The 13212-nt window shown below is 43.4% G+C and overlaps 3 protein-coding genes across 3 annotated transcripts in view; 2 read left to right on the top strand and 1 right to left on the bottom strand.

The window, feature by feature from the left end:
* The window catches only part of si:dkey-183c6.9 (E3 ubiquitin-protein ligase TRIM7), a 13481-nt gene extending 9509 nt beyond the window's left edge, over nucleotides 1–3972 (top strand). Inside the window, exon 2 of the mRNA XM_045212201.1 lies at nucleotides 3746–3972. Coding sequence (XP_045068136.1) covers nucleotides 3746–3891 — 146 coding nt within the window. The 3' untranslated portion in view covers nucleotides 3892–3972. The remainder of the gene's footprint in view (nucleotides 1–3745) is intronic.
* A 751-nt stretch (nucleotides 3973–4723) lies between these two features.
* Nucleotides 4724–10983, bottom strand: LOC123482962 (GMP reductase 2-like). The gene is made up of 10 exons (XM_045212202.1): nucleotides 10900–10983; nucleotides 10133–10272; nucleotides 9620–9739; nucleotides 9289–9372; nucleotides 8892–9065; nucleotides 8558–8639; nucleotides 8307–8413; nucleotides 8058–8100; nucleotides 6830–6989; nucleotides 4724–6302 (listed from the first exon to the last, which is right to left on the bottom strand). The coding sequence occupies exons 2-10, from the start codon at nucleotides 10217–10219 to the stop codon at nucleotides 6113–6115; spliced, it is 1047 nt and encodes a 348-aa protein (XP_045068137.1). The 5' UTR covers nucleotides 10220–10272; nucleotides 10900–10983; the 3' UTR covers nucleotides 4724–6112.
* A 288-nt stretch (nucleotides 10984–11271) lies between these two features.
* On the top strand, nucleotides 11272–12775 carry LOC123482922 (NEDD8). The gene is made up of 4 exons (XM_045212154.1): nucleotides 11272–11450; nucleotides 11695–11742; nucleotides 11880–11962; nucleotides 12259–12775. The coding sequence occupies exons 1-4, from the start codon at nucleotides 11433–11435 to the stop codon at nucleotides 12377–12379; spliced, it is 270 nt and encodes an 89-aa protein (XP_045068089.1). The 5' UTR covers nucleotides 11272–11432; the 3' UTR covers nucleotides 12380–12775.
* The last annotated feature ends 437 nt before the right edge of the window (nucleotides 12776–13212 follow it).

Here is a 13212-nt window from a genome sequence, read left to right as displayed (position 1 = left end):
GGCCATGGGCCACACCCTCTCATACAATGCCATGCCAATTGGCCACATGGTGGCGCTATAACTATAATTGAAAATGCAAACTTGAAAGCTCACGCCCCTCACCTCGTTTGAGCTACAGTTCTGAAATTCGGTATATAGATATATATGGCAAGGAAAAATTGGGCCTCAAGGAACCATAAAGTTCGCAATGATGGATTTTTCTCAATTTTGAATTTTTTAAAAACACTTTAAACACTACTCCTCTGGAACCGAATGACCGATCTGCACAAAACTTCATATGTGGCATCTTTGGACCAAGGTCTCACAAAGCAATATTTTCCAGGCTTGTACCAAAAACAACATGGCCCCTATTGACCAATTAACATTCACGTGGTCTTGCACATAAATCCCTATAAATCAGTCACAAATATTTGTATTGTAACAATACTTGGTACACATGTTGCAAACACTGTCAAGACTCAACATATTCAAGCACCTTCATATCGACCACACTGTGGCGCTATAACGGGCACATTGGTATATCTCTTGATCTGTTTGACTCAGACTGATGAAATTTGGCACACATGTTCAGGGATATGAGTCTAGATAGCCTGTAAAGTATGGTTAAGTTTGGCCACATTGTGGCACTGTTGGACAGGAAAAAAACATTAATGCAAGCTCACTGCTTATAGCAGCCGTATTGTTTAGCTAGAGTCTTGGAAAATATGTGCATTCATATACCACATTTGGTGCCGATCAGTCCAGCGGTTCTGGAGAAGAAGACATTTAAAGTAGTCAACATCATTGAAAATGGTCCAAAATACATCTAAAGCATATTACCTGCATATTGCATGATCCATTTTATTTTGAGTTCTGATATTTGGCAAGTGTGGTAAACAGTACAGAAGTAATTCGTCCTAGGGCAATGTGTCAAATTGTTCCTGATGGTGGCACAGTGGTCCCATAGCTGAACCCCGTTATTGCTGCTTGCAGCTATATTTCCATGTGTTGCTGTTGTCCAGTGCTTGACTTGTACTGAAATAGGTGCTGGTACTCATTTTGGGTGCCTGTACTGTTTATATTTAGGTGCAAGAACTCCACAATACTTTTAGCCAATATTTTATAAGAAGTGCAGGATCTTACGCAGTAGAAAATGTGAGGTGCTGGTACTCAGTACCAGTGAGCTCCTGCCCAATTCAGGCACTGTTGCGAATGTGCATTGGGTGGACCTGGGAGCCATGGGTGGGCCTGGGAGGGTATAGGCCCACCCACTTGGGAGCCAGCCAATCAGAATGAGTTTTACCCCACAATTCTCTAAAACAAATGTCAACGCGTGCTGTAGGTGGGTGTAGTGGTGGAATCAAACGCAGAACACCGAAGGATAGTCCAAACAACTTTAGTAACTCTCCAAACCGGAAAAATGACAACACTTGCCCGAAGGCCAAAAATACGCACAAAGGCGAAATAGCAACAAGCGCACTAACAGGAGCGTAACGCTCCAACGCAGTGGAGGAAAGCTCAACCGAGCGAAAGGGCGAAAATAAGCCCTACACACGACAGACAAAATCCAATAACACACAACACTAGACAAACACAACGAGAAACTTATAGGACACTAATTACGCTAAACGAGAACAGGTGTGACAACAAACAGACAAAAGCAAACGAACATGAAACATACAACGGTGGCAGCTAGTATTCCGGAGACAACGAACGCCGAAGCCTGCCCGAACAAGGGAGAGAGGCAGCCTCGGCCGAAACCGTGACAACAAAGTTGGAGGCGGCTTCGTAGTGGTTTGAAATGTGGCTTGAAATATCCCATTCCATATGCTTTTTGGCTGTTCAGACTGCAGGAAAAATAACAGATTCGAATCGGATATGCAGAAAATCTGTATTTGATTCGCTTCAAACTGTGTCTGACTTTCGGTTGCTGCAGATTCACCTCCCCTGTTAACTTCGGTAGTTGTGTGTAACCGTCTGCATTAGCCTAACTACTCGAACACACCCATTGCCTGTCATGTACATAGCAAGGCAGATTTCTGGGCGACACGACCAAATTTACATAGAAATGTTAAGTATAGATCTGTCATACTCATTGAAAGTAAGTCTAAGAAGCATTAGATCCGTTCTATGTGCCCTATTTCTAACATGTCCATTAAATTGTTTTTTTAAATCTTTTTACTTTCTAAAGTAAAAATAATGTATGCACTCACTAACTGTAAGTCGCTCTGGATAAGAGCGTCTGCTAAATGTACAATGATTAGCTTGTTTTGTTACATAAACTGAAATTAGGCGAACCATTATAATTTTAGCAACCAGGAACTTTTGGTGGACTGACGCATATATTGCACGAGGTGGCCTCAAACCCAAATCAGACCAGAGACAGAACGAACAAAAGCAAACGGACCGAAAGGTAAAAAGTTTACATTAGAAGCATTATATGGGCTACGAGGCTAGAGCTATTTTAGCATGCAAAGGTCAAGGACAACGCAAAGCACCCGATTCCCACCACCATTTATTGGGGCAGCTTCAACCGAACCAGGGCTCACAGAAGACATGTCTGAGGGGTGCCAGGCTCTGCCGCTGCCGGAGATCCAGGCCGTTGTTTGTGACTTGTGTACAGAAGACAGGAAGCCAGCACTGAAGACCTGCATCAAATGTGAGATGTCAATGTGTGCCCAGCACTTGGAGCCGCTCCTGACAGTGCCATTGCTGCTGCAGACACATACCCTGACTGAACCCATAGCACCGGGGGCTGGGGGAGTTGAGGCAGCCACCAAATGCCCCCACCACGGTAAGATTCTTGAGTACTACTGCTTGGATGACCTAACTAGTGCATGCATGTCCTGCGCCATCGAGGACCAGCATCGCGCCCACAATATGAAGACCCTGCCTAAGGCACACAAAGAACTGGGAGAGAAGCTGAAGGAAGAGCAGAAGGCTTTGGCCCAGAGAGAGAGCCAGAGCCTGGAGCTAGTCAGGTGGGATAAGGAGCAGAGGGAGAGGTTGGCTAGCTCCAGTGTCCGGCTCATTGAGGGAGTGTCTGTCCTGCGCAACAACACCCTAACCAGCATCAAGACTTCCGTCTCAGCTCGCGTAATGTCCATCAATACCTCCAAGAGGACCATGCAGGCTGCCCTGTCTGATGGGGACTCCTTCCACTTCCTCCAGGGTTATGAAGGGGTGCACCAGGCTGTGGAGAAAGCCCGTGCTGTGGATCTGAGGAAGGGGCTGGAGCCTGGGGCCGACCGGGACAAGCTGGTCCAGGAGCTACAGCAGAGCGGAAGAGAGCTCGTGGAGCAGACAACCCAGCTGTGGAGTTCTCTTCTGGCTCAGGTCGACCCCGAGAACCACCAGGAAAAACAGGGTTCCCCAGGGTTACCTCCCACCACCATGTTGACCTTTGACCCCACGAGCTTGGGAAGGGACATGTCTCTTTCCCAGGACCACAGGAAAGTGTTCTACACCCCGCTTGCCAAACTCACCACCCATACTCTTCTGTGCCAGGATAGCGGCTCTGATGCCAACCTTAGGTGGGTGGTCAAACTATCTAAGGACTGTGATTGGACCGTTGGCTTACGTGTCAATGTTTCATCTGCTGAGACAGTCGATGCTTTTGACTACATTTCATCAATGTTTTTGCTCTGCACTGGCAGAAGGACCAACTGACTTCACAGGCAGACTTCAATTCTCAGTGTATCTATCTTCCTGGGCACTATAGAGTACGGTCTCTATGGAGTGAACAGTCAGCCAGAGCAGCAGTGGGGTTGCCCATGTGGAGCGGTCCATAATCATCCCAAAACCCAGCAGCAGTCTTTCTACGTCCAGCATGTGTCTCACCAGGGTCCCATGTGCACATGTGGGAGGGTTATCGGTACGCCGTATATGGGGGTGTTCTGTGAGCTGGTGTAATGTCTACACTCTTAGAAAAAAGTTGCTATTTAGAACCTTAAAGGGTTCTTTGTCTGTCCCCATAGGAGAACCCTTTGAAGAACCCTTTAAGGTTGCAGTTGGAACTCTTGGGTTCCATGTAGAAGTTTGGATCCTGGCTAGTGTTAACAAATAATTGTGCGCAAGTTTTTCTTGTTTTTTCCTTGTGAGGGGCTCAGATCACAGACAGGTGTGTATACATAGACATTCAAAAAATACATAAACAAAGAATCGAAAGACAGTAGAACATAAGAACAAGGATACAAGCCAAAACACCAAACTAGAACAAAATGGATGGTTAATTAGTTCAAATTAATTAATTAATTAAGGAGTCTGTAATTGTCCTGTCTGTTTTCACATTGGGGCATCCCCACATTATATGCATGTATGTTCCAATGTTGTTGTTTTTGGCCAGTGTGTTGTACTGTAGGATTCTAATGTGTGTTGGACTGACAGTGGTTTGAGGTGAGTTTACATGCAAGGCAGGATTTGTCTCCCCCTGCTGCTCAAGTCACCTACCTATCACAATGTTGTCCCACTATTCCAAAAACATTAACCTTTTCATGCCCCTTAATCACATTTAGCTGACCTCATCATTGTACAATAAATCATGTAAATAGTCAGTTAATTGAATGTTAATGCTGATGTTTCTGTCCAGTTATAAAAAATGGCTAGCTTACAAAATTGTAATACATTGTGATTCATGAAATTACATGAGCTGGTACACAAACAGAGTACAATTGATATATGTACTGTATATTGTATAAATGTATGGATCTTTAATTGTCATCTTTAATTAACTCTAAAACACAAATCATATGGAATGCTCTTTATTGGTCAGAAGTGACAAGACTGAAAAAAAAAAGTGGATTAAAACTGCATAACACGTTTGACTAAAGCCAGATAGATATAAAATGGAATTAACCTCCAAAACACTGTGAAGTAAAGTAAATATACCGTCATAGTGAAAACTAGTCAGTTACAAGTACATAATAATGCATAAACAGAGACAACATTCTCGCAAAGTAACTGAATACACAGTCAAGTACAATAATGTGAAATTCTGATTGCATGGACATTTTATATAGTCTCTAAGCCATTGAGAAAAGTGTGAAATCAACAATAAGTCAAGGTAACACTCAAAGCTGTCCTGTCTCCCTCACCTCTTTAGCCTACTTTAAGTTTCCCCTCAACAATTTGACTGACTGAGTTTCTACTGTAGCTGTACAGTACATGAAACAGCTGTTTGTCAGTAGTTTCACTCTGTATCTATTCCATCCTAGCTTTAATATTTGGTTCGCATGAGAATAACAGAAAAACTTGGAATATTATATAATCTAAAACGTTTGCAAATCATTAAAGTGCAATATATATATATATTTATTTATGTGAGTTTGAAAAGGATTAAGTTAAATAACCAGAAATATCTTAACATAAAAATCTGCAATATTTCTCATTATAATGAATGTTTTCATCTATTGAATCTATCTAAAAAATAAAAACGGATGCTTTTAATTTGGGATAAACTTGACCTGTAATCTTGATATAGTAAATACTTCATACAGTGAAATACAGTATATTTATTTATTGCATATGGCTTTCAAATAGCATGGCGGTGATGTGCATAGAAGTGTTAGGAAAAGATGGGATTGAGAGGTAGAGAGAGAAAGAGAGAGAGAGTGAGAGAGAGTGCTTCAGTGAAATGCTAGGACTTGGTGGATAATAATGGACAGAGAGAAGAACCGTGTACTCAAGGCCTGCAGAGCTGAATGGGAATGATTGAGCAAGATAACACAAAAGTACATCCTGACGTACCACAACAATCCTCGGTTCACTTATTAACAAAGAAATGTCAATTTCTGGTCATTTACAGAAAGAAAGTCAAAAATTTCAAAAATATCAAAACGTAAATAAGACTCTTAGATAAGGGATTGTTTGATAATATACTCTAAAAAGGTTTTGATTTGGCCAACCAAACACTTATCCTAGGTTTACGTTTCTCCAAATAACAGATTCTTACTATCAATGGTTACAATATTTTCTGTATGTGCGTGTGTGTGTGTGCGTGTGTGTGTGTGCGTGTGTGTGTGTGCGTGTGTGCAGTATGTGTAATAGCATCCATGTGACAGGGGCAGGCAGCATTCAAAACACACCACCACCTCTCCCCGACCCTGTTAGGCCCAGGAACCAGCCTGGACCTCGCCTAGTTATCGTTCCCAAAGACGGTGTTGAGCTGCTGGGTAACCCTGATGAAGGTGGTCCTGCGGCTGAGCTCCTTGAGCTTCCCTGCGCCCACGTAGGTGCAGGTGGAGCGGACCCCACCCAGGACGTCGCGTATGGTTACGTCCACGGGACCCTTGTAGACCACCTCCACTGTCTTCCCCTCAGATGCCCTGGGAGAAGAAGAGGGAATGTTTTAGTGAACTCTTAAGCCTAATGTATGTATACCCTACGTACACGACGCAAGAACGATACGCAAAATGGCCATCCTGCATTCTTGCGTCGAGTTATGAATTGCGGGGATGCACACGTCTGCATATTTCTGCTACGCAACGCAATTTTGCGTAGCTACTTGTAGTTCCATGAGTACGTACGTGGGATATAAACTAGGCTTTAGGTTTCAAGTTTTATTAGTCGTATGTACGGGATACACATGGTATACACCGTCTTAACCACATGCTTACTTGCAGGTTCCTTCTTCAAATGTAACAACAATAAGAAATAAGAAAATATAAGAATATGAACATAAAGTAAATGTCTCAGTAGAATAGAATAAACATTTTAGCATAAGTATAATACAGGAAGGCACCATTTATAGTCCAATATTTACCTGTGTATTGGGGAAGGGTGTTTTTCCTAAAGCGTGCTACAGTGTTTAAAGCTGCTCATTTCCTGCTAGGCGGCCAGTAACATCTCTGACCTGTACTCGGCCACGCCCCCGGCGTGTCTCTTCATGGCCGTGTCGGAGCTCATGCCGTAGAACAGCTTGTACTTCTTCCCGTTCTTCTCGATGACCTCGCCCCCGCTCTCTGAGTGGCCGGCCAGCATTCCGCCCAGCATCACAAAGTCTGCCCCCGCGCCTGTGAGTCACACACAACCACAGCTGGGGTCAGACACATTCTCTTGGGACCATCACACAACGTCCTAAGAACCCGGCAGGGGTCGGACAAACCGGGAACTAGACAAAACCTCCAGGGGACCATGACACAACGTCCCACTAACGTCCTAAAATCATATTTGAGGACGTCCCCGGGACCAACTGGGAACTAGACAAAACCTCCAGGGGACAATGACACAACATCCCACTAACGTCCTAAAATCATATTCGGGGACGTCCCCGGGACCAACTGGGAACTAGACAAAACCTCCAGGGGACCATGACACAACGTCCTGACAACTTTAGGCAACCATTTTGTGACATCCCGGGGACATCCTAACGACTCATTATTGTTAGCAGTGTCGTCAGAACCTGGCTATGGGATGCAGTGGGGAAAGTGTGAGGTTAGCACGAGACGACAAATTCAAAGACAGCCTACTTTTCTATACTCAAGGAGAGAAAGAGAAACAGCTAGACTGTTGTTTTACTATTCAACTCAATACTAGTATTGTTTTCAATTTCGTAAAGCAGTTTGTGTTTCTTAACCAGGCAAAGCTAAATAGTACGCTAGTGACTGGCGGTTATGTGGAAGTAAGAGAGTCGCTTGCGCGATGTGTAGCCTATGATGGGAGGCGGAGCCTGCCTGCCTGTCTGCCCACACTCATCGCTTGCTCCCCCGCAGCTCACCAGCTGATGTAGGCTGTGTGTGGCACGTCCTTCCCACTGCTAGAGAACAGAACCCTCACTGCTCTGCGCACCCAGTGCTGCTAATATTATGCTTATCATAGTAGCCTATCCAGTCCAAGTGCAAATACAAGTCACGAGAAGCCAAGTCTGAGTCATCAATGGTTGAGAAGGCGAGTCCAAGTCCGAGTCAGCAATGGTTGAGTCCAAGTCGAGTCACTAGTCCTGAAAATGTGTTGTAGTACTCCAGTCCGAGTCCGGGACTTGAGTACTACAACCCTGGTTGTAGAGTCTCTGTAGGCTGATCAAAGTAAGTACTCTTTGCTCTCCTAGTTTAATTGTTTAATTTTACTGCTACAAAACTCACCAAAAGCCTTGGAGACGTCACCTGGGCAAGTGCATCCGCCATCCTTTATGAGAGAGAAAGAAAGGGGAAGAATAAGGTACTATGCATCTTCAGGCAAAGTCTCTGTCTATTCAACCATCTTGGTATGCATATGTACTGTATGTGTGTATGATGAGGTTCAGGGTGTAACGCGGTGTAGAAAGAATGTTGAGCCAAAAGGATGTGAGTGTATAACATAACTATAAGTGTATCATAATGATGGAGGCTTACAGAGATGATGTGTCCGCCCAGGCCGTGGGCAGCGTCTGCACACTCGATCACAGCGCTCAGCTGGGGATAGCCCACCCCGGTCTTCTTACGGGTGGTGCACACAGAGCCTACACAGACAGACAGATAGAAAGTTAGGAAGTTATGAGTATGATCACACTAAGGCCCCAATTCAATCAATTGCAAAAAAAGGTATGAGGTATGACGAAACAGCAAAACCGCAATGTGACAGAGTCGCCCGATTATGACATCACCTGGTCCGATGCCCACTTTGATGATGTCAGCACCGGCGAGGATCAGCTCCTCCACCATCTCCCCGGTAACCACATTCCCTGCCTGTGGCAAAGACAACACAATCCCTTTTGGTGTCTTAACTGGTGCACTACTCTATAGTGCACTTCTTTTGACTAGAGTCCTATATGGGCTCAAATAACACCCTGAGTGTACTACTTTGACAAGAACCCTCGGGAATAGTGTGATTTGAGACGTATCATCAATATCATCACTGTATAAACACTGCAGGCATAATCACATGCTCATAATCACAAGTTTGCACACTATAAAAGAGAGCGTAGAGGAGTCACTGACCATGATGGTGTGTGTCGGGTACTTCTGACGCACGTCTTTGACAAAGTGGACAAAGTGCTCTGAGTAGCCATTGGCTACATCCACACAGATGTACTGCAGCTGAGGCACAGCGGCTAGGATCTCACCCAGTCTGTCAAAGTCCCCTTCACTTGTTCCTGTGCTGACTGCCACACTCTGAGAGAGAGAGAGAGAGAGAGAGAGAGAGAGAGAGAGAGAGAGAGAGAGAGAGAGAGAGAGAGAGAGAGAGAGAGAGAGAGAGAGAGAGAGAGAGAGAGAGAGAGAGAGAGAGAGAGAGAGAGAGGGAAATAAACACAGAATGAAAAGTTTGGCAAAGTAAGATACTTGTCTTATAGGGTGCTATGTAAATTATATCCCAGACAGCATTGCTTTAATGTACCTGTACACATTCTGGATTCTTTGTTGCAAACTCCTTCCAGTCATCTACTGAATAGTGCTTGTGAATGGCAGTGAAGAGAGTGAACTGGGGGGAGAAAGAGACGTGTTTGTTAAACACCTTTAAATGTATAAAATCTATGGGAACAGAGACTTCTAATAAACATAGATTTGGGCTCCACTTTCTCTGTGAGCCAGTAGGGGATATTTGAGTTGTTTAGTAAAATGAGTTGTTTAGTATTAGAAAGTCTGAGGACGTTGAATTCTGATTTAAGCTATTTTGTTGTTTTTGCTTGTTGCTGTTTATAACACAATATGTATGTCTATGTCTATACCTTGGACAATACCAGGGCCATGTCGAAGGTGCCGACGGTGTCCATGTTGGCTGCAACTATGGGGATTCCTCTGTAGCTTCCCTTGGAGTTCCTGAAGGTGTAACTTCTCATCAGGTCCACCTGGGGGAGAAGGAGAAACAGACATAGTCAGAGAGACAGAGAGACAGAGACAGACAGACAGAGCGAGAGAGAGAGAGAGAGAGAGAGAGAGAGAGAGAGAGAGAGAGAGAGAGAGAGAGAGAGAGAGAGAGACAGACAGACAGACAGAGAGAGACATAAAGACAGAGAGAGAGAGAGACAGACAGAGAGACAGACTGACAGAGAGACAGACAGAGAGACAGATAGGTGGAAGGTAGAGAAAAGGTACCACCATTGAAGAGTGATATACCATTGAAAATGTAAAATACTGTGTTTGGAAAATGACACTACTGGTACAAACTGGTCATTGAATACAATAGAACAATACTGTAGACATAACAGCACATTACAGGAGAAAAGGAAGGAGTTATGCACCTCACTACGGGACTTGAGTGTGCTTCGTTTTGGACGGAGAAGCACGTCTTTGAAGTCCAACTTGATGTCATTCTCAATGCGAGGCATTTCTACTGCTGGTTATCTGTAGTAGGAACACGTTGTATCTTCTTCTGGTCGGTCTGCAATGGGGTCGACAAAATGAACAGGCTGAACAGCACAGAACGGGGCTGATTCACACCAACCCACACACAAAAACAAACAACCAAACACACACACACACACACACACACAGGAGAACATGTGATAAACGCTAGAGATAGTGAACAATGAGTGCCTTACAAATAGGACACAGAATACAGTAGAGTAAGCACATTTTCAAGGTTCCATAACGGTCTGTTCACTCATAAAAATGGCAGTAGACAGGGACTGTTCAAGGTTCCATGAGGGTTCCATGAGGGTCTGTTCATTGTCGCCAGAGTGGTGCGAGGAAAAATACCCCCTTTAAATGTTGCATACTTATTTTAATTGCAATATCCAAATCGGCAATAATGTAATAGTAATACATTAACTACTGACCATTTAGCTAAAGCTGGTCAAATAAGGCCTAATAAACTAGCTACTCGAAAAATCTAGTCAAGAGGCTATCATTCTGTCTGCCTCCATGGCCCTGTCAAAATTCAAGGTTAGCAAATATTTAATTAAAACCGCCAAAAGAGATTAAAGACCTTATATCTGTACGTACAGTTAAGTTTAGGTATATAATTAACCATGTTTCTTCTCTACGAAATGAGGCATAAACTACTTACCTTTATGAAATGTATGAGGAATATTTCTTATTTCAGCAGAACGCTTCCGTTACAAATGCGAGGCAGGAATGTTTAAGAGGGCGGGTCTTTACTGTAAAGCTATTCTTGTAGTTCTATTATTCGGGTATCTGTGCTTCTTCTGTACACCGGGGGTTGAGGAAAGACTACAAATAAATACTTTACGTCACTCCTTCGTCGTAGAGTCTACTAAATTGTAGTTTTACCACTAGTAATGGGCTACCTATAAAGATTTCTCGCACACTAAAATATTTAAATAAACATATTTTATGTAATAAAAAATGTTGATGGAGAAAACATATCTCCGAAGTACCAACGCACATAGCGGAACCTATTCTTGTGAGCAACGTGAATAGTGGGACCTATCTTTGAGAAACACGGGACATTTTTGCGACGAAAGATTGGTGTTGAAATTTGCTTATATTGTGAACTAGAAACCAAATTTAGCTGGTATTACACAGATACCAAATCACTTATAATATAATTAATGTTTTTAGAATACAAAAGAAGTCAAAATGTTGATTAAAGTCAAGGTAAGAGAACGTCAGACACAGATATGCAGCCAGTAGCAAGTTAGCTAGTTTTAGCTTTTAATTCAGCTGCTCAGTGCACACAATCAGTAGCAAGCTAGATAGCTACATGGCTCCATAAATCGAATAACTTGACATGTTAAATGGCTACATAGATCGTAAGTAACTGGCTGGTGCTGGTTATGAGGGGTCAAATAATAGATCATCCTTAACATGATTAAGTATTTTCTAAATGTCTCTCTCGCAGACACTCACAGGGAAGGAAATTGAGATTGACATAGAGCCCACAGACAAGGTATGTATGTACTTTTCCCAGTATTATTCCCTTTGTTCCTGATCAGTGTGTGTGTGTGTGTGTGTGTGTGTGTGTGTGTGTGTTACCATGCACTGATATTATGTACTCATTGTGTGTATTCTGTTTGTCTCTGTCAGGTGGAGAGGATCAAGGAGCGAGTGGAGGAGAAAGAGGGGATTCCTCCTCAACAGCAGAGGTTGATCTACAGCGGGAAACAGATGTAAGCCACAGAGGCAATATCTTGGAATTAATCACGTGGAGATGGAAAAATAGCTTATATATTTTCAGTGTACAAATGACTCCCTTGCACTAGTCTCGGAAATCCCAGACATAGGGCAACAGCACGGGAACATTGTTAATGTGGGAGGCAACCCATCTGCCTAGGTATACTACACCTCCACAGACATACTTTAGACAGTGGTCAGATAACAACAGCCAAAAAGAACAGTTGGTGCATGAAAATGATATTGGCCCTCTTCCTAATATCCCCTTTTTCCCGCTGTTTCTTTCCGTCAGGAACGATGAGAAGACAGCGGCAGACTACAAGATCCAGGGAGGTTCTGTACTACATCTGGTCCTGGCACTGAGAGGAGGGCAGGTCCTCCACTGTCCCACAAGCCTTCTGCTTGCCTTGTAACCACCACACTTGCCTTAGCCCCGTTTAGATGTTGCCCGTAGGCACAGATCTAGGATCAGCTTAACCCTCCTCAAATCCAAACTGTAACCGTTATGGGCGACAAATGCGAAACTGACATTAGATCAGTGCTTGTGGGCAACTTCAGCTCTATCCCCTTGGAATCGGCCACTGTAGAGCTTCTCTGAGACATATTGCAACTGTAACGAGGTGTTGTCCTTTAGTGTTGGGAGTATTGACATGTCAGCACTCTCTCCTGTCCCTTCCTCTTTTGAGAGCATCAATCTGATGCAATGTTAAGTTTACAATGCGTGAAAGTGTGAGAAATTATTATTCTTTAGAGATTGATTAATGTAATGGTTTAGTTTGTCATAAAAAAAAAACATCAGTTATCTGTGATGGTGTTGCATTGTCATTAATTATGTGTTTAATGTTATGGAACTGAGAGGCATGTACGCTTTGTAGGAAAAATTCAAACACCACACCAGTCATCAATTATTTTACCCCAGTATATATATTTATTTATCTCTTGTTACTATAGCTTTGTACATTTATGCTGGAACTCACAAAAATAATCCGTAAGAGAAAAGGAGGTTGGTAGAAAGTTAAACAGTTCTCTTTGAAGTATGTTCAAGTAGGGCCAGGAGTTTCTCTGTCTGCTCATGTGATCAAGAAAAACGTCTGGCCTCACACATGTATAATAAGGTAGGTGGTGGGACTGACACATACAGTCAAAGGCCTAATCCCAAATCAACCCCTACGCCCTATGCACTTGTGGAGATTTGACAGGTGTAAGCAATATGGTACTAGCCCCACCTGTGATAGGCTAGGTGGAA

The sequence above is a fragment of the Coregonus clupeaformis genome, unplaced genomic scaffold, assembly GCF_020615455.1.
Source record: "Coregonus clupeaformis isolate EN_2021a unplaced genomic scaffold, ASM2061545v1 scaf0001, whole genome shotgun sequence".
In the NCBI taxonomy this organism is placed as follows: domain Eukaryota; kingdom Metazoa; phylum Chordata; class Actinopteri; order Salmoniformes; family Salmonidae; genus Coregonus; species Coregonus clupeaformis.
The sequence above is the reverse complement of the archived record's forward strand: the minus strand, read 5'-3'. Positions and strand labels throughout refer to the sequence as shown.